The 24,027-nt window shown below is 45.3% G+C and overlaps 1 protein-coding gene across 2 annotated transcripts in view; it reads right to left on the bottom strand.

The window, feature by feature from the left end:
• The window catches only part of LG05H5orf22 (linkage group 05 C5orf22 homolog), a 208,363-nt gene that overhangs the window by 100,738 nt on the left and 83,598 nt on the right, over positions 1-24,027 (bottom strand). For both annotated transcript variants that reach the window (XM_073630895.1, XM_073630894.1), the window contains exons 3-4: positions 23,084-23,233; positions 7,482-7,935 (exon numbers count right to left, since the gene is read on the bottom strand). In XM_073630895.1, coding sequence (XP_073486996.1) covers positions 7,482-7,935; positions 23,084-23,233 — 604 coding nt within the window. The remainder of the gene's footprint in view (positions 1-7,481; positions 7,936-23,083; positions 23,234-24,027) is intronic.

Here is a 24,027-nt window from a genome sequence, read left to right as displayed (position 1 = left end):
ATTGGTTTCAAAGAAAGAAAATAAAGCTGCTAGAATGGCCCAGCCAATCACCTGACTTGAATCCAACAGAAAATATATGAAAAGAGCTAAAGATCAGAGTTCATAGAAGAGGCCCACAAAACCTTCAAGATTTGAAGACTGTGTGTGGAAGAATGGGCCAAAATCACACTTGAGCAAAGCATGCAACTAGTTTCTACAAACGGGAGGTGTCTTGAAGCTGTCATTTGCAGCAAAGGATTTTGTACAAAGTATTAGATACATTTCAGTTAGCGTGTTCAATACTTTTTCCCTGCGTCATTCCATTTTATTACACATAACTTCATTTATGAACTTATTTGCTTTGGTTTCTTTGTATGTATAGACTGGATGGGTTGTTACTGACATGTAGCGGAAATTTAATATCAATAGCACCTTTAGAAATAGATTCACCTAGTGACGTGTGATGTGTTCAATACTTATTTTACCTGCTGTATACTGTTACAGGGTGACAACTGTTTCCCAACTGTCTCCCTGTGTTGCCACATGACTTTCATTGGGAATACAAGCAGCCATGCTCAAACACATTGAGCAGGTGTGGTTTACTGCTGTCATAATCAGAGACCAGTCCAAAACAAGGACTGGAGCAAGTGCATATAGGCAGAAATTGGCTAAAAAAACCTTCCCCTTACCTTATCTCCACAACAAAAGGGGTAGGTGTTCTGTAGTTCATACTGGTAAAGCTGTCCAGTAGGATAAGACTAGTATGCACAGGCCAGAACTGGATTTCTGTTAGGTTCACATCTGTGCGTGTGATTACCGCTGCGGGAAAGCATCTGTTCCTGCAGTCACAACCACCCACACAGAAAACTGCAGGAGTGGTCTGCGGGTGCCATTAATGCTATTGGAACAGTACTGGAAATCGCACCCACACTGCACTTGCAGTTCCCGTGCAGGCTGTGATTTCTAAAATGCTGCAGGAACCTTTTTCCTGCGGTTCAGGAGGCACGGCATCCCATTCAGATGAACGAGCTGCTGTGCCCATGCAAAACGTGGACTGCAGAGCCGCACACGTGTGAATCTAGCCTTCAGATAGATCATCAGATGTTGTTCTGTAAACGGATGTAACAAAATGGCTTCATGGTTATATTTACCCAAAAAAAAGAAGTGAATAGGATACATTTACCGTTAAAGTTTACATACAGACATCTATGACTTTGTGCACACAGCCATACAGGGACTGTACAGCATCGAGAGCCTACGTACTAACATTCCTGGGTCCTGTTGCTACCACATACAGCCACCCATAAAGCACCTGTATTCACAATGACGTATGCTACAAATGCTGATAGTGTACCTTCTGAGCATACTTCAGTGCGCATGCAGACGATTTAGGCAACCCTTGATGAACAGCTTCGTCTTCTAATGCATCTTAATGGGTGGCAGTGGGTCCTGTTAATGTCAGTAGACAGGCTCAGCACGCTGTACAGAGCTGTGTGAATGCTGCCTAATACATTAGAGGAAGGTTTAATGCACATAAATGGACAATTTCCTTAGATAAAGAAATTGCCTTAAGCAACTACAGTACATTTTTATAAATCCATTATAAAGAAAAATTAAATTAAATTCTAAGACATTAATTCATCAGTTTTTTTTTTTTGTATAGCTAGAACCATTTTTATAGCAAGTTCTAGGGCCCATTCACACTGGTGCGATGAAAAACACAATTTTTGGATGTTGTGTTAAAATTTAACGTAATGTGCGTTTTGCATGCGTTTTTCATGAGTTTTTATCCCTGGTCACCTGGGAAAAAAATTGACAGGCGACTCAAAAAACATCCTTAAAAAATGTGCAGCTTGTTTTTGGTGCATTCCCATTGACTATAGTGGAAGGCGCGTTTGTTGTGCATTTTTCAAACAAGGCACCAAAGATGCAGAAAGCAGGACTTTTTGAAACCATAGCCCACTTTAAAAAAAAATGTAGCACAAAGATGTAATCAGACAGATAAAATTTAAAGGGCACCTTTTTTTATGTCCTTTTGATGCAATGAAAAGTGCACCAGTGTGAACAGGGCTTTAGAGCTAAAAATAAAAGCATAGTTTGTATCCTTTACTTTATTCATTTTAACAAATAGGACAACCTTTCCAAGATCAAAGACTTTAGTAATGCATATTTCTGTACTAATGCATTTTAATAGTGATTTATAAATCAGTAATATGCTCTCTATATAACCTGTAATAACTATATATGTGTATGAGTGAGGCACAGTGAATCTTGATTTGAGGAGTATTAAGGCACAATCATACTCAAATTCTAGCATGTTTATATGTAAAATCAGAACACATAAGCTCTTCTGCAATCTTCTAAAATCCCATCCTAACTGATCCAGATGTACCAATTTTTGGTGAACTAGTGCCCATGGTCTCAGCTCCTGAAGTAGGGGGTTGTTAAACAGCTTAATTTTAAAGGCAATGTTTACCTTTTCTGGCAGAATTTCACTTTTCATAATAAATAGAAGCCTTTTCTTTTGTCTTTTCTACCCAAAGTCATGCCAATGTTATCTCTCACTTACCTAGTCTATACCAGCTTTGAATCTTCACCTCTAAATTTTAAAAAATGCTTTCTGAGCCCATCACTTCTTATGGAGCATCATGTGACCTTCCAGGAACCCTCAGATCCCATCATGTGACGTGGCGTGGGACGTGGGTAGCACATGTCACTGCAAGAGTGAGTATTCTGCCCTGGTATACCCATCATCAAAGATCCAATCTTGACGCTCCTGGGATTGGCGGTAGATTTGGAGGTTCCTCCTGGCTTCCCCCCGGATTCCATCCTAGAGGTCCAAAACATCTGGATATCCACACATCTGCCCTGTGTGGCATACTGCATTGATGACTCTATGTCGCTGACAGTAGAGTCCACCGGATCTGGTAAGAGTATTCCCTTGATATTTAGTCGTTGATGTTTCCTCCTTGATGTTGTTTCCACGGACGGATCTGTATACCCATTTCCACCGCTCTGGGATCCACACTATCTGGTGTTTGATTACTTTGTTCACATAGATGGACATTCACTTATTTTATTAATTTATGATATAGGCAATCATTTTGTTCAACATTCATTTGGTTGATGGACTATTATTTCACATGGACTTTTAGTATATTTCATTACAAATTTTTTTTACACAAGTATCACAATATTTATGTATAACTGTTATGCGCTACATTTTTCACCATTCAGATCCCATCATGTACTGCCTTACTGCATCACAGAATAGTGTGTGTTTACTTCTGTGGACCACACCTCACTTATCCCTATACCACCTTTTTTTCCCACCCGATTTCCTATTTCTTTCTTTAAGGTGGCCATACATTATGCAATCGGATTGTACAGGGTCCTTTAGATCTACCATCAGCTATGTAGTGCAAGGACTTTGGATAGTAAAACATTCTTTTTCTGCCAGTAAATACCTTATACAGCCCACTTCCTGTTTCTTGTCTGGTCATTAGACTAGGCTTAGGACACCATGCACAAATTACAAATTATGTGAGCAGACTGCAGTTCATCATTAACCAGTTGCCACCTGCCCACGGTCAAATGACAGCGGGGCAGTGCGGCTCTCGTTCTGGGATGCCTTTCGTGCGCTGTGTTGCTTCCGCGGCTGTTTAATCATGTAATGTTTCATATTCCCAACGCACACATTCCTGGTATAAGCTCTAAAGGTTGGGTGCTGCAGCAACAACCAGCTGAAAACTGGTTCAAGTCAGAATGTAGATACTTGGCAACACACCAAGGATCAGCACAAGGTGGTGTCCAAACGGTTTAGTTTATTGCATGATCACAACACAAAGAGGTGCACCTCATTGTGTTGTGATCATGCAATAAACTAAACCGTTTGGACGCCACCTTGTGCTGATCCTTGGTGTGCTGGCAAGTATCTACATCTTTAACCATGTAATCGGCTGTGTCCAATCACAGCCGGTCACATGTAAACACGGAGATGCCGGTAATTGGCGCTCCTCGCCTCACACTGACAGAGTGTGTGGTGAGGACAAGCCGATCAGCGGCATCTCCTCGCACGGGGCAACAAAACATGTAATCAGGGCACTGATCACCAGTGCCCTGATTACATTATAGCGCCAACAGTGTAACCAATCAGTGCTCACCATTGCCAGCAATCAGTGCCCACCACTGCCCTCAAGTGCCACCAATCAGTGACGGTGGCTACCAGTGCCACCTATCAGTGCCCATCACTGCTGTCCATCAATGCCCATCAGTACCACCTATCAGTGCCCACCAGTGCCACCTATTAGTGCCCATAAGTGCGGCATATTAGTGCCTCCTAATCAGTGCCGCCTCATCAGTGCCCACCAGTTCAACCTATCAGTGCCCATCAGTGCCACCTCATCAGCGCACATCAGTGAAGGAGAAAAAATACTTAAATACTTAGTTGCAAAATTTACTGACAGAAACTAAGTAAAAAAAAATGTTTGTTTTTTTCAAAATTTTTGGTCCTTTTATTTTTTTTTTGTAAAAAATAAAAATCCCAGCAGGGATCAAATACCGCCAAAAGAAAGCTCCATTTATGTGAAGAAAATGATAAAAATTGAATTTGGGTACAGTGAAGCATGACCGTGCAATTGTCATTCAAAGTGCGACAGAGCTGAAGCTGAAAAATGGCTTGGGCAGGAAGGGGGTGTAAGGTAGGTGCCCTGTAGGCAAGTGGTTAAATTCTGACACATATTTACTATACCCTATGAGTTAGCACTGGTGTCTCACACATTTCACAGAGTCTGCCTTCTATACTACAGAGGTGCTAACAGGAGGAGTTTCAGGAGGTGAAGTCAGTACAAAAATCACTGCTTGCAGGCAGCAAGGTAGCATGGGATATGTAGTCCATAGAAATGAAAAGTAAACAGGAGAAGCTGCAAAGCATGCAGGGAAACCAGGGAGTTGCAGAAAGAGATGACCAACAGACAGGAAGAACTCACAACATGAAAGGAGTTTTTTTAAGTAAGCTTATAGTGAATTGTGAAAAATAACTATCATTAGTATTGCTATTGCAATGTTATAACATGAAAGTGTATGCTGTGACCGTAGAACATCCTTAGGGCTCACTTTAAAAAAAATTCCGCTTTTAAAGGTGTTTGGTGGTTTATTTGTTTTTCCTGCCTTTAAATGCTCCTCTATGTTAGATTATGTGTCCATGTACACATAGGTGTTTACAGGCTGAAAAAAACAGTGTGTTCAGGAGAGGAGCTTTAGCACAGAAAAAAAAAAAAACTTAATGTACGAAATTGCATCTAAACGTGCATAAACGCTAGATGTATTTAGAACAGTGTCCATTCATTCCGATGGCAAGAATAAATTAATATTCTAGCCAATGGAATCCATAAACGCTCAAACACTTGCTGTGCCTAAGCACATGTGCAATATGTGGTTTAGGTGCATTTTTTCGGCTGCCTTTTCCTGCCAGGAGTCAAAGGCATTCAGAGGAAAAACACCCAGTATGCATGAGCCCTTAAGGCTAACCTGATATCTATTTACTTCGCTGAAAAAGTCATATTTATCTGAACCAAAATATAAAATCTTTTAAAAAATGTATTTTTAGTAAGTAACATACTGTATTTATTGGCGTATAACACTCACTTTTTCACCCTAAAAATTGGGTGCAAATAGCATGTGCGTGTTATACGCCAATACTTCAATTTTAGATGCCTCGGAGGGAACAGGGAGGGGGGCGGGATGAGCGCTGTCAGATTACATACAGAATCTCCTGTTTACTTGGCGGCCTCTGTAATAGGAAGTCCAGTCTCCTGGGCTGCCATTGGACCACTGTTCTGTCTATCATAGGAGATTCTCACTGTATATAATCTTTCAGTGCTCGTCCCGCCCCCCTCCCTGTCCCCTCTAGGCTGAAAATGGGCATCAATCAGGCTGCACTGATGGCAATGGTGAGGCTGCTGCATTGATGTGGACTGATGAGGTTGCATTGGTGGCAATGGTGAGACTGCAGATGGGCACTGACCCTTATTTTGCATCAAAGTTCCTTATTTAAAATTTTATTTTTTTTCCCTGAAACTTCCCTCTTAAAGTTTATGTGCGTGTTATACACCTGTGCGTGTTATACGCCGATAAATACGGTAATAAAGAAAATAAAAAACAAAAGGCATTATATATTGCCTTTTACAGTCCTCCGTAATTGATCTGCAATTAAAGTTTAAAGGATAAGTTTACCTTTGAGAACATGTTACATGTTCCACCGATTTTTAGGGTGTAACATGTAATATGTTCCCACTCCTGCAGCTTCCATCCGCTCCCATTCCCTGTAGTGACAGCAAGCAGGGAATCTTTATTCACAGAGTTCTGTTAATGGCAAACTAAAAGTATGGACAGCCTTTGTGGCTGTCCGCTTGTAGTGTCAATGAACCACCATGGTCTAAGGAGTCCTGCATGGTACCAGCTATCTGCTGATAGTGGGTGCAATGCTTTACAGGCGCCACATAAACAATAATAAATGCACATTTATTATTTTTTTAATGAAAGGTGAACTTATTCTTTAAGTGTGTGCTGGATGCATGGCAAGTGCAAAGCCTCTCTGGTTATAACTCAGGTAAAACTCTTCAAGTGAAGAATACAGCTGGTTTGAAATAGGGTTTAATAAGTCTAACGGCACTAAGACAACACATTGTGGGGTTGATCTACTAAAAGGAGAAGTACAGCCAAAGCTTGTTTGGCTGTACTTCTGTGGATCACAGGAGTGCAGTTCGTTTTGCACTCCTGTGACTTGTTTTCAGCAGAGAGCGGGCTGAAGTCTGTTCTCTGCTGATGTCACAGAGTCAGTCCAGGCTCGGGCGTCATCACGGCCATGGAGTCTGGATCCGACCGGCACCCGGCTCAGCTTCTCAGCGAGCCGCTGAGAGCCTGAGCCGGCCGCTCCCACCCCCTCCACAGCCCAGCGCTCCAGTGAGCGATGAGGGGCAGAGCAGAGAGCTGCTGACTGAAAGTCAGCAGCCATCTACTCAGGGAGCTGTAAGAACCGAGCAATCAGCGGTGTTCAATCGCTTGGTTTTCAGTGTTAGAGGAGGCGGGACGACAGATGCAGCATCAAATCGATGCTGCATCCACTTAGGCAAGTATGAAAAAACAAAAAAAAAAAACAAAAATAAAAAAAAAAAAAAACAGACAAACACACTTCCCATTAAAACTTAGGATTGCAAAATCTGGTGCAGCTATGCATGGTAGCCAATCTAACTTTTGCACTATCCAGTTTTAGTAAATCAACCCCATAGTGTCATGAAGATCCTGGTGCACGAATCTGAGTGGTTTTCTGAACTCTATGCCAGAGATATGGAAAAACATTAATAGGTCACTATAAATAGGTGATCTGTATTTTACAAGAAGGTCGATTTATGAAAGAACAATCCATTATGAACAGTGATGGCACAGAAAGTGAAAAGTTTGAAGTCAACTACTCATGTTAGTTTCTACTGGGATACACATACCTGCGTATACATTTCCTTAAAAGGATTCTTGACGGAAAAGAAATCTAAATCTATATCCAGGGCATAAGCATCTTCTTTCTCCAGGATTTCCATAATACTTCTTGCAAGTTTGGCATTCTGTGAAGATATGGTGTTGATATCGGCACTTGTTTCCATGCTGTCAGTAGAGGAAGTGCCCTTTCTCAAACAGCTTTCTGCTCCATCACACAAAGCAAAGGAGGCTCCCTGCGAAGAAGCACATTGAAATGCATAGGCAGGACCACCTGCTGATTCATCATTTTCCGCAAGCTTTAGTTTTTTAGCAGCAGATTCACCTTTTTCTGCATCTTCACAGCCTGGTTCCTTCACAGGGTTCAACAAGATGACATCCAAGTGAAGAGGCTTAGGGTTTTCAAGCTGCTCTTCAGGAACGTAAAGCCCATCACTTAGAAAGTAATCATCTGTGCTGGTGACCCTGAATTAATAAAATAGAAAACATATTTGTAGGCCACGGTTTTAAAATCTGGCCTTTTCTGTCTTCTGGATACAGGTTGCTGTATAACTAGCATGATTCAAATTAGATCAATATAACTGTCTGTGAGAAGAGTAGCACTTGTTTGTCAAAGCCAAATCTGTCCCCTGAAGCAGCTGACAGAAATAAGCTTCACATATTGCTGCCTGCTGCTGTTGTCTAACTTTGCTGGTCAGTATTCTTAAGACTGAAATCACAATGAAAATAAAAAAAAGGAAAAAAGAACACTGGCAAGAAAAAAAAAGTTAAAAAACCTTAAAATGTCTTAATAGATTTTGACTTGATACAAGCAAAATGGTTAAATTTATTCTCATTCCCTCTCATCATTTGAAGCTCACTGTATATGTCTATTCTCTCCAACATCCCTAAGAATTGCTGTGAACTACCGACCCCCTGGACCATTATCGACTTTCCTTGATGAGTTTTCTGCCTGGCTACCCTACTTTCTCTCTTCAGAAATTCCCACAATCCTTCTCTGTGATTTCAACATCCCTGCTAATACAAACACTCCTGCTACTTCTAAACTTCTTAGTCTAACCTCTTCATTTGACCTGAAGCAATGGGTACAGGCTTCTACTCACTCTGATGGAAACACCCTTGACCTTGTATTCTCCTACCTATGCACTCCATGCAACTTCTCCAACAATCCTATTCCTCTATCTGACCACCACCTTATTAGTTTCTCTCTCCCCGTCTTCCATCACATTTCCTTCCAATCGTCTAACCATCACCCGTAGAAACTTTCGCAACTGCAACTCTTCTCTCCTCTATTCTGTTACTGACCACCTGTGTGACAAAATCTCTCCCCTGTCCTGCCCCAACCAAGCCACTTCCATCTACAATAAATCCCTGTCCTCCACCCTGGACAAGCTCGCTCCCTTCACTACACGTAGAATCAGGCCTCGACCCCTACAACCCTGGCAAACAGATGACACTAGAATTCTTAAAAAAGTAGTCGTGCTTTTGAGCGTCTGTGGCACAAGACTAAGTCTCTCAAAGACTTCAACCAATACAAATCTGCCTTCCAAAAAATAGGATTTTTTTACTTACCGTAAAATCTATTTCTCTGAGTTCATTGACAGACACAGCCTTCATTACGATAGGGTTATATCACCTCTATTAGAAGTAGGACTAGGCAGAACAAAAAAGCAACCGAGCACCTGGCTACGCCCATGGGCCGTCCTTAGTCAGTATATAACCCCCTCCCTGCTCTAGGTATTCAGTTTAGTAGCAAGCAGTAATAGAAGTATCAAAAGAACTCCATAGAGGGGTGGGTGCTGTGTCTGTCAATGAACTCAGAGAAATTGATTTTACGATAAGTAAAAAAAATCCTATTTTCTCATTCGTTCATTGACAGACACAGCCTTCATAACGATAGGGACGTCCCAAAGCAGTGCCAACATAAGGGGTGGGAGAGCGAAAAATCCCAAGGCTAATACAAGAGCCAACCAGGTAACAGGAACGTCACCCAGGACATGCTGGAACCCAACCTGAATGATACCCCTTCAAGAGGGAATAGACCATTTAACCAGCGGCCTGCAAAAAACTTGCGGCCAAAAGAGGCATCCGCAGATGCCAACCCGTTCACTTCATAGACTTGTGAACATGTACACTGACGACCAGTGGTCGCCTTGCAAACCTGCACAAGGAACGCATGATGACCAAAGGCCCAAGAAGCCCTAAGCGCCTGAGAAGAAAGCGCCGTAACAGGAAAGGAGGCACCCGATTCTTGATAGAATAGCCCTACATCCAGAGGAGGGTCGCAGAGAAAAACAGAACGCCCCTTTCTTGACCCATCCGCCAATACCCTTTCAGGGCAGATAAGGCAAATTCCTTGGTAAGTGCTGACCAGAGACACAAGAAAAACAACACAATGTCCTTATTCAAATGGAAATCCAAGGACGGAACCCTGTAAACAAAGGGCAAAGCACCACCCTAACCTGAGTAAGGTGAACAACAAGATAACACCCCCCTTTTTGACACCCTGTGAGCAGAGGTGATAGCCACCAAGAGACCACCTTCCGCCAGAGTAAGTATTAGAATCTCCCGAATATCTTGAAAGAGAGATAGAGAGGCTTCTGGAGAACCGAAATTACCAAGTTCAGATCCCACGGCAGTAGAAGAACCGCACCGTTGAAAACAGACACCTAAACCCTGGAATAAAAGGTACGCACCAGGATGTGAGAGACCAGGAGACGCTGAAGAAGACCACCCAGGCTGACACCTGGGCCTCGATGGTACTCAAGGCCCATTTCTTCTATCCCCCCATCAGCAGTGTTGGAAACCGCAGCACCTGGCTCATCACAGCCAGGCTGTTAAAAACCAGCGACTCTAAAAACAGGATGGAAGAACGGTCCATGAGACATTAGGTCCTTCCTGAGAGGCATTTGCCAAGGAAAACGTTGGTGACCGGGCACACCCAGACGGCGTACCCAGACCACCGGGACCCAACCGGATCCAATAGAAGGAGCGGAATCACCAAACATGGGTCACTAGAGCCGCCAGAAGCTCCATGACCTTGCCAGAAAACTTGGTACTGTCCTGTTGAGCCAGGACGCAAAACAGATCCACCTCAGGCATGCCCCAGCGGAGACAAACACGATGAAACACGGCCCCGTGAAGGGCCCACCCCGTGCTCCAACCCTAATCAACTGAGGTATTAGTTTTACAGTATTCTACTCCTGGAAAGTGTATGCCAGAAGGGGCCGGAACGAGACGCTCTCCCCACCGGAGGATAATGGCAACAGCCAGGACCGTCAACAGCCTATTTTGGCCCGCCCTAGCGAAGGTCATAAGCCACCGCCGTTGCTTCGCCAGACTGGAACCGTACCAGGATCCCCCGAAGTCGATCCTTCCGTGATCCAGACTAGTCTGTTCGCATGAAGTTCCAAGATATTACTCGGTAGTCCGGATTTCACCAACGTCCAACCCTAAAACTGAGCTCAGGCGTAGGACCTCTCCCCACCTGGACAGACTGGCATTGGTGGTCACCCTGTTCAATACAAGGAGAGAAAGGATTTACCTCACCGAAGAACCGGATAGTGAAGACACCAGACTAGGGAAAACTCTGGTTTCCTGACTCAGCCAAATCCGATTGTCCAGAGACCCTGGGTATTCATCCCATTATGCCAGTATCTCCCGTAAGGGAGCTTGTATGGCACTATGCAAATGGAATCACCTAAAAAAAAATACTCAACATAGAACCCAACCCCACATGCAGATCCGCAGAGGAGCCCACCTGCCAGACAGCAAATAAAAAAAAAACGCAGCATGCAACTTCCAGAGTATTGTCCGGGAGAGAAACACTTTGGCCAGAGTTGAAGCCCGGGTCAGGCTCAGATAATCCAACAATCTGGCAGACCCAAGCAGACATCGGATAGTATAGCCTCCAACTGAAATCAGTCAAGGTTTGTATAAGAATAACGGTGTTCCTCGGAGTAGTCGAGGAGTCGGAGAAGAAGATCATCCAGGCAGCTCAGGATCACAAACCCCTACGATGTAACGACGCCAGATCCGGGGCCAACACCTCGTGAACATCCGAGGAGCGGTGGCCAGACTCAAAGGTGCAACACCACATGCTCATAATGCTCTGCACCTACAGCAAAAAAAATGAGGAAGTGCTGGAGATGGACACATAGCAGAATGCGTAAGTAGCATTCGTGGTGTCGATAGAAATCAGAAAGTACCCATGACGAAGGAGTGCCACCGCTGCGCGGACATACTCCATCTACTGTACCCCCATAAGGCATGTACCATGCCCTCCATCCTGTAGACTGAACAGGTTTGAATAAAAGCCCTGAAACCATTCTCAGCACGGGAACATCCTCTACAGCAACAGGGCTTGCACAGCCCCCCGCGAAGAACAGCCAGCAGTCTGGCGACAAACCCCTTTGAAGCAAAAACTCTTTGGAGGAACACAGCCGGAAAACTATCTTGTAACTGGACCAGATCAAGACGCAACATGCTGCCATTCAGGGTCGCCCCCCCCAAAATACATGTCTCAGCCCCCTCAGGAAACAGAGAGCTCAGCACCTGGACCAACAGGTCCTCCAATGCAGCAAAGACAAGGGGACTCTGCTCCACCTCCAGACATGTCAGCTGGACCTTTTAGAAGCCAGAGATTCCTCTATTGGACCCATGGTTGCCTTGAGCAGCCTAGAGACAGGGGGGTCACTACTGGTGGAACAGTCCACTACTGAAGGAGTGACTCCCCAAAGGGGTACCTTACAGCAAGTGTTCATGGAAACACCAAAGACACTTTGGACACTCCCAGTCCTCATAAACAAATTTGTCTGAATAAGAGGGAGAAGAGAACACGTTCGCCGCACAAAACAGTTTATCCAAAGGGATACCGGCCCTCCGCCACCGCTGCACCATCTTGAAAAGGTTCCAGCACAGACAAAAAGTGTGAAAACCAGCGCCCCTCGACCGAGGCCCCACACAGGAAGCACAGACCGAAGCCCCTCCACAGAACCGGGGAGCCTAACAGGGGAGACAGACCGGGGTCCCCTCACAGGGGACACAGACCCGGGGGCCCCTCATAGGGGGCACAGACCCGAAGGCTCCTCACAGGGGGCACAGATTAGGAGGCTCCTCACAGGGGGCACAGACCCGGAGGCCCCTCACAGGGGGCATTGACCGGGCCCCTCCCAGAGGCACAAACCGTGGCCTCTCATAGGAGCACAAGCCGGGCACAGGGGGCACAGATCCCTGCAGCGCCACCCCTCAGGAAAGGGGGGGCCGCCATGAGGCCTAGTAGGCTGCAAAAGCTGCAGCCTAAAATTCTGGCTGCCCACCGCGAGCACATGGTCCGCGGGGGAGACAGCAGCAGGCTGCACAAGCCGTGGCCTAAATTTCTGGCCACCCGCGGAGGGACCACGGTAGGCCACAAAAGCCGCAGGCTAAATTTTTAGACGCCCGATGCGGGCACGCGGCAGAACCGTGGGAGGCCGCAGCCTAAATTTCTGGCTACCCGCTGCGTGACCGCGGTATGCCATGGGCTAAATTTTTGGACGCGGGGGGGATCGCAGTAGGCCTTGGGCTAAATTTCTGGACCTCCGCCGCCAGCCCACGGCCCTCGGGGGGCCCGGGCCAAACCCTGAGCCCTGGATGGACCCACCGACCATGAGTGGGGGGACCGCCGGTAGGCCGCAAAGATATATATTTGACTGATACCAGCCGGCAGACCGCAATCCACGGTCTAAATTAGCCCCAGGACCACCGATCGCCCTGCTCCCAGGTTTCACCACCAGATACCCCCCCAATACAAAACCCGAGGGTGGAAAAAAGGGGCCGTGTGTCCCAAACAGTCCCTAGGCCAGAAGCCTGGGCCTCACCCTGGGAGAGGGGGGGAGAGAGAGATGGATGGAGGAGAACCCCGGAGGGACCGACCACCCCAGGAAGTACTCACGCCCTCCACCCCTCCAGGGAAAGAGAGGTGGGGGGCCACTTACTTACTGCTCAAGCAAAGTGCTAGGATAACGCTCCCAGACAGATCCTCCTCGCAACCGTAGGGGGGGCCTACCAATCTTAACAACCTACACCCTATCTCCTTGCTTCCTTTTTCCTCTAAACTCCTTGAACGCCTGTTTTACAACCAATTGAGTGACCACCTCATTAAGAATAACCTTCTTGATCCCCTTCAATCTGGATTTTGCCCTCAACACTCCACAGACACAGAGACTGCTCTTTTAAAACTCACAAATGACCTACTAACTGCAAAAACCAACAGACACTATTCTGTACTCCTACTTCTGGACCTATCAAGCTGCCTTTGACACAGGCTTCCAATATAATTTCTACGCTGACGACACCCAAATCTATCTATCAAACTCAACTTGTCCAAAACCGAGCTTAATAATAATAGTAATAATATTTCCTCCCCCACGTGCCTCTTCCCCTGACTTATCTGTCAAGAGCAATGGCACAACCATCCACCCATCCCCACATGTCAGAGTGCTAGGTGTTATCCTGGACTCTGAACTCTCCTTTTGGGCCCACATCCAATCACTTTCCAAAGCTTGCCACCTCAACCTCTGCAACATCTCTAAACTACGTCCCTTTCTAACCAATGAAACCACAAAGCTCCTGATTCACTCCCTGGTTATCTATCGCCTTGACTACTGCAACTCGCTCCTCATTGGCTTACCTTTAAACAGACTATCCCCCCTTCAGTCCATCATGAATGCTGCTGCCAGACTCATCCACCTTACAAACCGCTCAGCGTCTGCTACTTCCTCCATTGGCTGCCACTCGCCCAACAAATTAAATTCAAAATACTAACAATAAGTTACAAAGCCATCCACAACTCTGCCCCCAGCTACATCACTAGCCTAGTCTCAAAATACCAACCTAATCGCCCTCTTTGTTCCTCCCAAGACCTCTTGCTCTCTAGCTCCCTCATCACCTCCTCCCATATCCGCCTACAGGACTTCTCCCGAGCCTCGCCCATCTTTTGGAATTCCCTACCCCAATCTGTCAGACTTTCTTCAAATGTATCCACTTTTAGGCGATCTCTGAAAACTTTCCTCTTCAGAGAAGCCTATCCTGCCTCCATCTAGCAACTGCATTATTTTCTCCATTAGCTCATCCCCCACAGCTATTACCCTTTTGTATAACTTGACCCTCCCTCCTAGATTATAAGCTCTATTGAGCAGGGCTCTCTGATTCCCCCTGTGTTGAATTATATTGTAATTGTACTGTCTGCTCTAATGTTGTAAAGTGCTGCGCAAACTGTCAGCGCTATATAAATCCTGTATAATAATAATAATAAAAGGTACAACATTTAGCAACTCACATGGTTGATAAATAAAACAGGCACATCTAAGTATGCAGGCATCCAGGGTAAAGCTGTCCACAGACCATCCTTTACACTGCCATCGACGCTGCGCTCCACAAGCAGTTCAAGCATCACTTTCAGATTGCTCAACTGCAGGGTAGTCTTCCTGGTCACGATTGCAGGCTCACAGTGGTGAGAGCCGGTGGTGCAGGGGATGGTCTATGTGGACCATGTGCCTATTTTTATCATCAACCATGTGAGTTGCTAAATGTTGTACCTTCATGAAATGTAACCATATTGCTACACTTAGAGGCGCCTCTCTTCTCTTTTTTACTCTGTAGCTCCTGCTGGATTTTGCTTATAATCCCCTTGTGGAGGCTTTCATTTGTAGATGGACATTTTATGGTTACTCAATCCATCACATTGCTATAATCTTTTTTTATATTGACTATAAACTGAAGGACTTATGAATAAATGGTTGTGGAACAAATCATTTGAGTTTCCATTATTTCTTATGGGGAACTTTGCTTTGCTATACAAGTGCTTTGGATTACAAGCATGTTTCTAGAACGAATTATGCTTGCAATCCAGGTTTTACCGTATTTATATTGTGCTTTAAAAACTGTAACTGTAAAAACTGTATTCATTTCTTAACACGCATGGACACACAAAACTAACATTTTAGCTCTGGATGGATGCTGTGGAGGGGAAGAGGTTGCATTTATCCAATGGCTATTTACTATATACGTGTCTCTTAGATACTTTTATTGTAAAATCTTTCCTTCTCTGTTCCCATGTCTGTCCAACCCATGTGGTCATTATGAAAGGGTATCATTTACTACCGGTGGACTAATCATTCTACATCGTTTTACATCATATAAAATGAAGCAGGAGTGAGACTTCAGAAATAGAGCCAGTGTACACCTACCTAAAACCAACTTTTACTTTTAGCTAAACAGAGCATTTTTTTCTGCCCATGTGAATGAGCCCTTAAAGCAATTCTAAAGGAAAGAGTTACATTTTTTTTAAAATAACAAACATGTTATACTTACCTGCTCTGTGGTTTTGCACAGAGCAGCCCTGATCCTCTTTTTTTTGGGTCCCTCTCTGGCGGCTCTGGCTCTTTTCCCCTGCCAAGTGCCCCCAATAGCAAGCCTCTTCTCATGGGGGCATTCAAGCAGGCTCATTTCCGAGCCAAGCTCTGTGTGTTCATTCACACACAGAGCACAGCTAAGCCCCTCTCTCTCCGCACTGGCTGAGATTCACTATGGCTAGCCTAGTTATACATACAACGCTTACAGAAATACATGTGTTCATATATTGTGCTGGAGTGCTCATGAAATATATTGCTAAAGTGCTTGAACCACTGACGTCACTTCTGCCCTCCGTGGAATGCACGCCGAACAGCGGCAAACTCGGAAGAGCTTTTCCCTTGACTGATGCCAGTTTTTTTCCCCATAGTCTAGTAAGTGGCACTTGTAATGCGCTTATTGTGTGACTGCAGTACTTCACTATTAGCTTCTCTTCCTATTTTTGGGAGCCTGTTGGATTCCTTTTCTCTGGCCATCCCCAAGATCCCTGTTTATATGGATAGTTTCTGAGGAATTCATCCCATCTCACCAGATCAATAGATCACAAGCGTATATGACCCACAGACGGCAAAGCCGAAGGTCCAGAATTTCTGGCAAGTGGGGTCACAAGAGGGGAGCATGGCACACAGCACCTGGAATTATCATTGGAGCACTAAAGCACTTTATTTTGATTGGAGCACTTTGTAGAAGATGAAGATGCTGATTTCATTTTCCAGCAGGACTTGGCACCTGCCCACACTGCTAAAAGTACCAATACCTGGTTTAATGATCATGGTATCACTGTGCTTGATTGGTCAGCAAACTCGCCTGGCCTAAACCCCATAGAGAATCTGTGGGATATTGTCGAGAGGAAGATGAGAGACACCAGACCCAACAATACAGACGAGCTGAAGGCCCCTATCAAAGCAACCCGGGCTTCCATACCACCTGAGCAGTGCCACAGGCTGATTGCCTCTATGCCATGCCGCATTGATACAGTCATTCATGCAAAAGGAGCCCCAACCAAGTATTGAGTGCATACTATACTGTAATGTATACATGGGCATACTTTTCAGTAAGCCAACATTTCTGTATTAAAAATCCTTTTTTTTTATTGGTCTTAAGGAATATTCTTATTTTCTGAGATAATTAATTTTGGGTTTTCACTAGCTCTAAGCCATAATCATCAAAATTAAAAGAAAGAAATGCTTAAAATATATCACTCTGTGTGTAACGGATCTATATAAAATATGAGTTTCACTTTTTGAATTGAATTACTGAAATAAATTAACTTTTTGATATTCTAATTTTATGAAATGCACCTGTACATACACAAAACTATAATATATATATATATATATATATATATATATATATATATATATATATATATATATATATATATAGTGTACAGGACGCCGTGGCTGGGTCCTGGAAGGACGCTATGTTTCCCCTCTGTTTGGACTGTGGTCCCTTTAAGGGAACAAAAAGGGTTAACTCACCTGTCAGAGGAAGTGGGTTTAAAACAAGACAGGAAGTTGGAGTGGATGGTGGAGGAGTGTAAAGGAGAATGTGGATGGTGGATGGTGTTTGTTGTGCAGCAACAAAAGTGAATAGCAGTGTCCTGCCTGGAAGTCTCCTGCCAGGGGAAGCTAGCTGCAACAGAAATTAAGGACTGTTTAACTGCGATAGCAGTTCTGGACTTTGCAAGTCGGTGAGACTAAAACCTTTTTCTTTTGTTTTTGCTGCTGTAAAGCTATTTAAGTTCAATAAATCTCCTTTTGAGTGAGAAGCCTGTGTCCTGCGATCTAGCTGGTCCCCCAAACATTACAAGTGGTGCTCGAATGCGGGCAGGACAGAGTAACAGGCATTTTTCTTGCTGTTTTTTTTTTTTTTTTGTGTATTGGACTTAAAACTGACATTTAAAGGGACAGTACAGTGGATTTATGTCCTGGGTTAAAGCCGCACAAACCCTGAAAGCTGAAGCAATGGAGGAGCTAATTAAACAGCTGTCCTTGGCTAATATACAAGCGCAGACTCGCCATGAGGTACAGCAAGAAAACACTCGCCTGTTGGTGGCCCAGTTGGCAGCCCAGCAAGCGACCCAGCAAGAGGTTATGCAGGCTCAAGTGACTGCCTTAAAAGAAGTAGTGCAGCAGCTTTCTCAGGGCCGTGAGCAAGCGGCTGTTGCCCCTGGCAACCAGGTGACCGTGAGGGCAAGCCATTTTTTGCAGAAATTGTCCCTGAGTGATGATGTAGAGGCATTTCTTGCTACATTTGAGAGGACGGCAGAGAGAGAAGGGTGGCCCCAGGACCAGCCTAATTGCTCCTTTCCTAACCGGAGATCCGCAAAAAGCCTACTTCGACCTGCCACCAGATCACGCTAAAGACTATCAAAAATTAAAGGCAGAAATATTGGCTCGTTTGGGGGTAACTACAGCTGTTCGGGCCCAACGAGTGCACCAATGGAAGTATCGTCCAGATCGTCCACCACGGTCTCAAATGCATGACCTGGTGCAACTGGTAAAAAAATGGCTGCAGCCCGAAATGTTGTCTGGCCTCCAAATCGTGGAGCGGGTCGTGCTGGACCGATACCTAAGGTCACTGCCAGACGACCTTCAACGGTGGGTCAGCCATGGAGACCCCAAAACAGTGAACCTCCTTGTCGAGATGGTAGAACGATACACAGTGGTGGAGGATCTGCTTGGCCCTACCAAGCGCCAAGGACCCAGTCTGCCACGGCCTATTCGTTCGACTGCTGCCCTTCGAAAGGACGTTCCCCGGAGCCCTGGAACCAACACCCCAGAAGGTCAAGAGTCACTCCCGATACCTTCTCAGCGACCTGTTCCTGTTCGGAGAGGAGGGGATGTACAATGTTGGCGATGTCATTCCTGGGGCCATACCCGGGCCCACTGCCCACTGCAAGAGGAGCCCATGGAATGCGGGGTTCTTCGGAGGGGGTCTTTTTATGCCCATAAAGCATGTACAACACATATCGATCTTGGAGAAGAGAAATTCGAGTGTGAAGTCCAAGTGAACCACCTCCCTGCCCGGGCTTTGCTGGACTCCGGAAGCATGGTAACCCTGATCCATCCTAGAGTGATTGGGAAGATCGGTCCGGTAAGAAAAACTTTACGGGTGGTGTGCATTCACGGGGACACTAGAGAGTACCCTCTCATCTCGGTGACCATCTCCGCAGCATGTGGCACTGGTACTCAAGAGGTGGGGGTGGTAAAAAACTTGGTACATGATGTGATCATAGGACGAGACTGTCCGTTATTTGCAAAACTGTGGGGACAAGGAGAACTACCTGAACGGTCCAGAGACTGGGGAGAAACTAGTCCCTCTGTTCCTGCGGTTGAGAGAAATAACCCTGAAATGCCGAATGTTCTTGAAAATGCTAATGATTTGGTTAATGGTGATGAAAGTAGTGCTGATGTTATTAAGGGTGTCAAGATGTGTGGTTCACAGACCTACCTGAACACTGAAGAGGGGGGGGAACCTTTCCCACTTCAGGTAATGCTGGGGGAAGAGGATGAGGAAGTGGCCGTTACCCCTGCCCTGCCGGATTTGGGTGTTCCGCAGGGGGCATTTGGTACTGCCCAGATGCAGGACCCCACTTTGGCCCATGCACGGGAACAGGTGGTAGTATTAAATGGGGTTCCCCAAGAGCCAGGTGCGAATGAGCGGTGGCCACACTTTGCAATATGTAATGAATTGCTTTATCGGGTTACCAAAGTGAGAGAAAATGTGGTAGAGCAATTATTGGTACCCCAACAGTATAGACGCAAGGTCCTGGACCTGGCCCATGATGATGTTTTAGGGGGACACCTGGGAGTTGAAAAGACGGAGGCACGGATCACCGACCGGTTTTACTGGCCAGGTCTGAAAGCAGAGGTAAGGAGATACTGTACCTCTTGTCCCACCTGTCAGTTGACCGCTCCGGTGACCCACTTCCGGAATCCTTTGGTCCCTCTGCCCATAATTGAGGTCCCATTTGAAAGGATAGCCATGGATATAGTAGGTCCCTTGGTGAAGTCGGCTCGAGGTCACTCCTACATACTGGTGATTCTCGACTATGCCACCCGATATCCTGAGGCGCTACCCCTGCGAAATACCTCCTCTAAGGCTATTGCCCGGGAATTATTCCAGTTGTTTACACGGACTGGTTTTCCCAAGGAAATACTAACGGACCAGGGCACCCCGTTTATGTCGAGAGTTATGGCCGACGTGTGTAAGCTCTTCCGGATTAAACAGCTGCGCACATCGGTCTACCATCCCCAAACGGATGGGTTAGTGGAACGCTTTAATAAGACCCTTAAATCTATGCTTAAGAGAGTTGTACAAAGGGATGGGAAAGACTGGGACTGTCTGTTACCAGCTCTCCTGTTTGCTATCCGGGAAGTGCCCCAGGCCTCCACTGGGTTTTCGCCCTTCGAGTTGGTATATGGGCGGAGACCTCGCGGACTACTGGATTTTGTTAAGGAGGAATGGGAAAGTGAACCTAGTCAGCATAAGAGTGTTCTTGAATATGTTTCCCAAATGCAGGAGAGGATCCGAACTGTGTTGCCACTAGTCAAGGAACATTTACAAAAAGCTCAGGAGGCTCAACGACGAGTCTATAATAGGGCTGCTAAAATAAGGAATTTCCAAGTGGGGGATCGAGTAGCGGTGTTGATTCCCACTGTGGAAAGTAAATTCTTAGCCAGGTGGCAAGGCCCCTTTGAAGTTGTAGAAAAAGTGGGAGAGGTGAATTATAAAATCCACCAACCGGGTAAGAGGAAACCCTATCAAATATATCATGTAAACTTGTTAAAGCCCTGGACAGAGAGGGAACCAGTGACCTCCCTGGCTAGTGCAAGATTGGAGCCTCGGGTTGGGGTGGAGAGTGTCCAAGTAGCAAATACCCTGTCTAAAACCCAAAGCCAGCAGGCAAAGGAGTTCTTGCAGAGAAATAAAGAAAAATTTTCAGACTTGCCAGGGCTCACGAGTACCATAGAGCATGATATCATCACGGAACCAGGAGTCAAAGTTTTTGTCCGGCCCTACCGCATCCCAGAGGCCCAAAGGAAGGCTGTTTCAGAAGAAGTGAAGAAGATGTTAGACCTGGAGATTATTGAGGAATCGCAGAGTGAGTGGTCGAGCCCGATTGTGTTGGTACCGAAGCCCAACGGGACTCTGCGATTCTGCAATGATTTTCGGAAACTTAATGAAGTTTCACGGTTTGATGCCTACCCCATGCCCCGGGTAGATGAGCTTATTGAGAGACTAGGTCCAGCCAGGTATATCACTACATTAGACCTTACCAAGGGATATTGGCAAATCCCGTTGACTAAGGCTGCTAGAGAGAAAACTGCTTTTTCTACCCCAGAGGGGAGTTTTCAGTACAAAAGGATGCCTTTTGGATTGCAAACTGCTCCAGCCACATTCCAGCGAGCAATGGATAGGATTTTACGACCTCACCAGAAATATGCCTCAGTGTACTTGGACGACATAGTCATTTTTAGCAGAGACTGGGAATCACACTTGCCCAAAGTCCAGGCAGTGCTGGACTCTCTTTGGAAGGAGGGGTTTACAATAAACCCTGAAAAATGTGCTTTGGGAATGGAGGAGGTGAAATACCTGGGCTATATCGTGGGTAGAGGGGTGGTGAAACCTCAGGTCAGCAAGGTAGAGGCTATACAGAGTTGGCCCCGTCCCCTCACAAAAAAGCAGGTACGTGCATTCTTGGGCATGGTGGGATACTACAGGAGGTTTGTACCCAACTTTGCCACGTTGGCGGCTCCATTGACCGATCTGACTAAGGGTCGGAAATCGGTCATGGTGGAGTGGAATGCAGACGCTGAGAAGGCCTTTTTGGAGCTCAAGTCGGCACTGTGCCAACACCCTGTCCTGGTAGCACCCAATTTTTCAAAAGAGTTTGTTGTCCAAACTGATGCTTCTGATGTAGGATTGGGAGCGGTGTTGTCACAGGTTATTAATGGAGAGGAGCACCCGGTAGTCTTCCTCAGTAGGAAGTTAACACCAGCGGAAAAAAACTACGCTATAATTGAACGAGAGTGTCTGGCCATTAAGTGGGCTCTGGAATCCCTCAGATATTACCTTTTGGGGAGGAAGTTTAGGCTGATTTCTGACCATGCCCCTTTAACATGGTTGAGACAGGGTAAAGGGAATAATGCCAGGGTTACTCGGTGGTTCCTGGCACTCCAGGAATTTAAATTTGTAGTGGAGCATAGGCCCGGGAGACTGCATCAAAATGCAGATGCCCTCTCCCGCGTCCATTGTTTGAGCTCCACTGTTGCCTCCACCTCCATGGTGTTGGGGCACAGGGGGGGGATATGTACAGGACGCCGTGGCTGGGTCCTGGAAGGACGCTATGTTTCCCCTCTGTTTGGACTGTGGTCCCTTTAAGGGAACAAAAAGGGTTAACTCACCTGTCAGAGGAAGTGGGTTTAAAACAAGACAGGAAGTTGGAGTGGATGGTGGAGGAGTGTAAAGGAGAATGTGGATGGTGGATGGTGTTTGTTGTGCAGCAACAAAAGTGAATAGCAGTGTCCTGCCTGGAAGTCTCCTGCCAGGGGAAGCTAGCTGCAACAGAAATTAAGGACTGTTTAACTGCGATAGCAGTTCTGGACTTTGCAAGTCGGTGAGACTAAAACCTTTTTCTTTTGTTTTTGCTGCTGTAAAGCTATTTAAGTTCAATAAATCTCCTTTTGAGTGAGAAGCCTGTGTCCTGCGATCTAGCTGGTCCCCCAAACATTACAATAGATACACATATACACACACACACATACACACATATATATATATATATATATATATATATATATATATATATATATATATATATATATATATACACACATACACACACACACACAAATGTTGTGCCTTGCAATTCTATTTTAAACAGAATTTTTTTTGCTACACAGTAACGGTTCATATAAACTTTAATCTTTTTGGATTTTCCCCAACTTTCAGTCCCAGTAACAGCTACAACTGGGACAAACAGTAAAGGGCAAATCTGCTAAACGGGAACACAAACAGCACCTGTCAAAAGTTCTAGCCCTCCTAACTCTATCTAAAACTAAAAAAAGAGTTTGGGTTTTCAATGCATTTTAATCCCCCCCATCCCCCCCCCCCCCCCCCCCCCCCTCAATTGGTATGCAGAGGCTGCCATTTAGCAGAGCAAAGTAATTCTGTATTGTCCTTTGATCAATACATAAATATGTCTCCTAAATACCTAATTGTGGTTGTAGACTTGTCCTTGCCAACCAGGAAGTAGTGCTTTCCTTCTTTTATTTGCTGAGCCCATGAAGGATGGATCCATACAACTTGAGAGAAGTGACCTGCATACACCACAGGCATGATCCAGTTCTCAATACTTAATTCGCTGCAACAACATAAAAATATGAAATGACCACTACAGAACAGTGAGTGCTGCATTAGAAAAAAAAAGGTTGATAATTTGTTACCAACCATAACAACATCATTTAAATATCCAAACATGTGTTACAAACAAGTCTATGTAAAGAAGGTTTAAAAATATTGTCATATGTATAAAGGTCAAGAACAGGGGTAGGCAATCTTTGAGAGGTGGATATCTACCCAGACAACATGGAAGAGATCAAAGATCACAGGGTGCCACACTCTTATATAAAAAAAAAAAAGAATAACTAACAAGCCCCCAATGAAAAGTAAAGATGGCATAAAGAAAAATCTTATAAAAATAATGTCACTGTAGAAATATAAATTTAGCCTACCTTATTTAGCTTCAGTGAGAAACTCGGCAATCACTATTTTTTTTTTCATGTCTGGGGAGTAATTGGTCACCCCCACAAGGCTGATGCTGAAGTTCATCATGAAAGCAGAACTTCTGGTACTGTGGGCAATTTCTTTGTTTCAGGCCTCAGTAGGATGTAGGGCAGTGTACAGGGGTCAGTATTAGGTAGGGCGGTGTGCTGAGGTCAGTAGTAGGTAGAACAGTGTACAGGGGTCAGTAGTATGTAGGGAAGCATACAGAGGTCAGTAGTATGTAGGGCAGCATCCAGGGCTCAGTAGTATGTAGGGCAGTATACAGAGGTCAGTAGTAGGTAGGGCAGTGTACAGAAGTCAGTAGTAGCTAGGGCGGTGTGCTGAGGTCAGTAGTAGGTAGGGCAGTGTACGTTGGTCAGTAGTAGGTAGGGC

This window comes from Aquarana catesbeiana, linkage group LG05 (assembly GCF_042186555.1).
Source record: "Aquarana catesbeiana isolate 2022-GZ linkage group LG05, ASM4218655v1, whole genome shotgun sequence".
Taxonomy (NCBI): Eukaryota; Metazoa; Chordata; class Amphibia; order Anura; family Ranidae; genus Aquarana; species Aquarana catesbeiana.
This window is presented reverse-complemented; position numbering and strand designations above follow the sequence as displayed.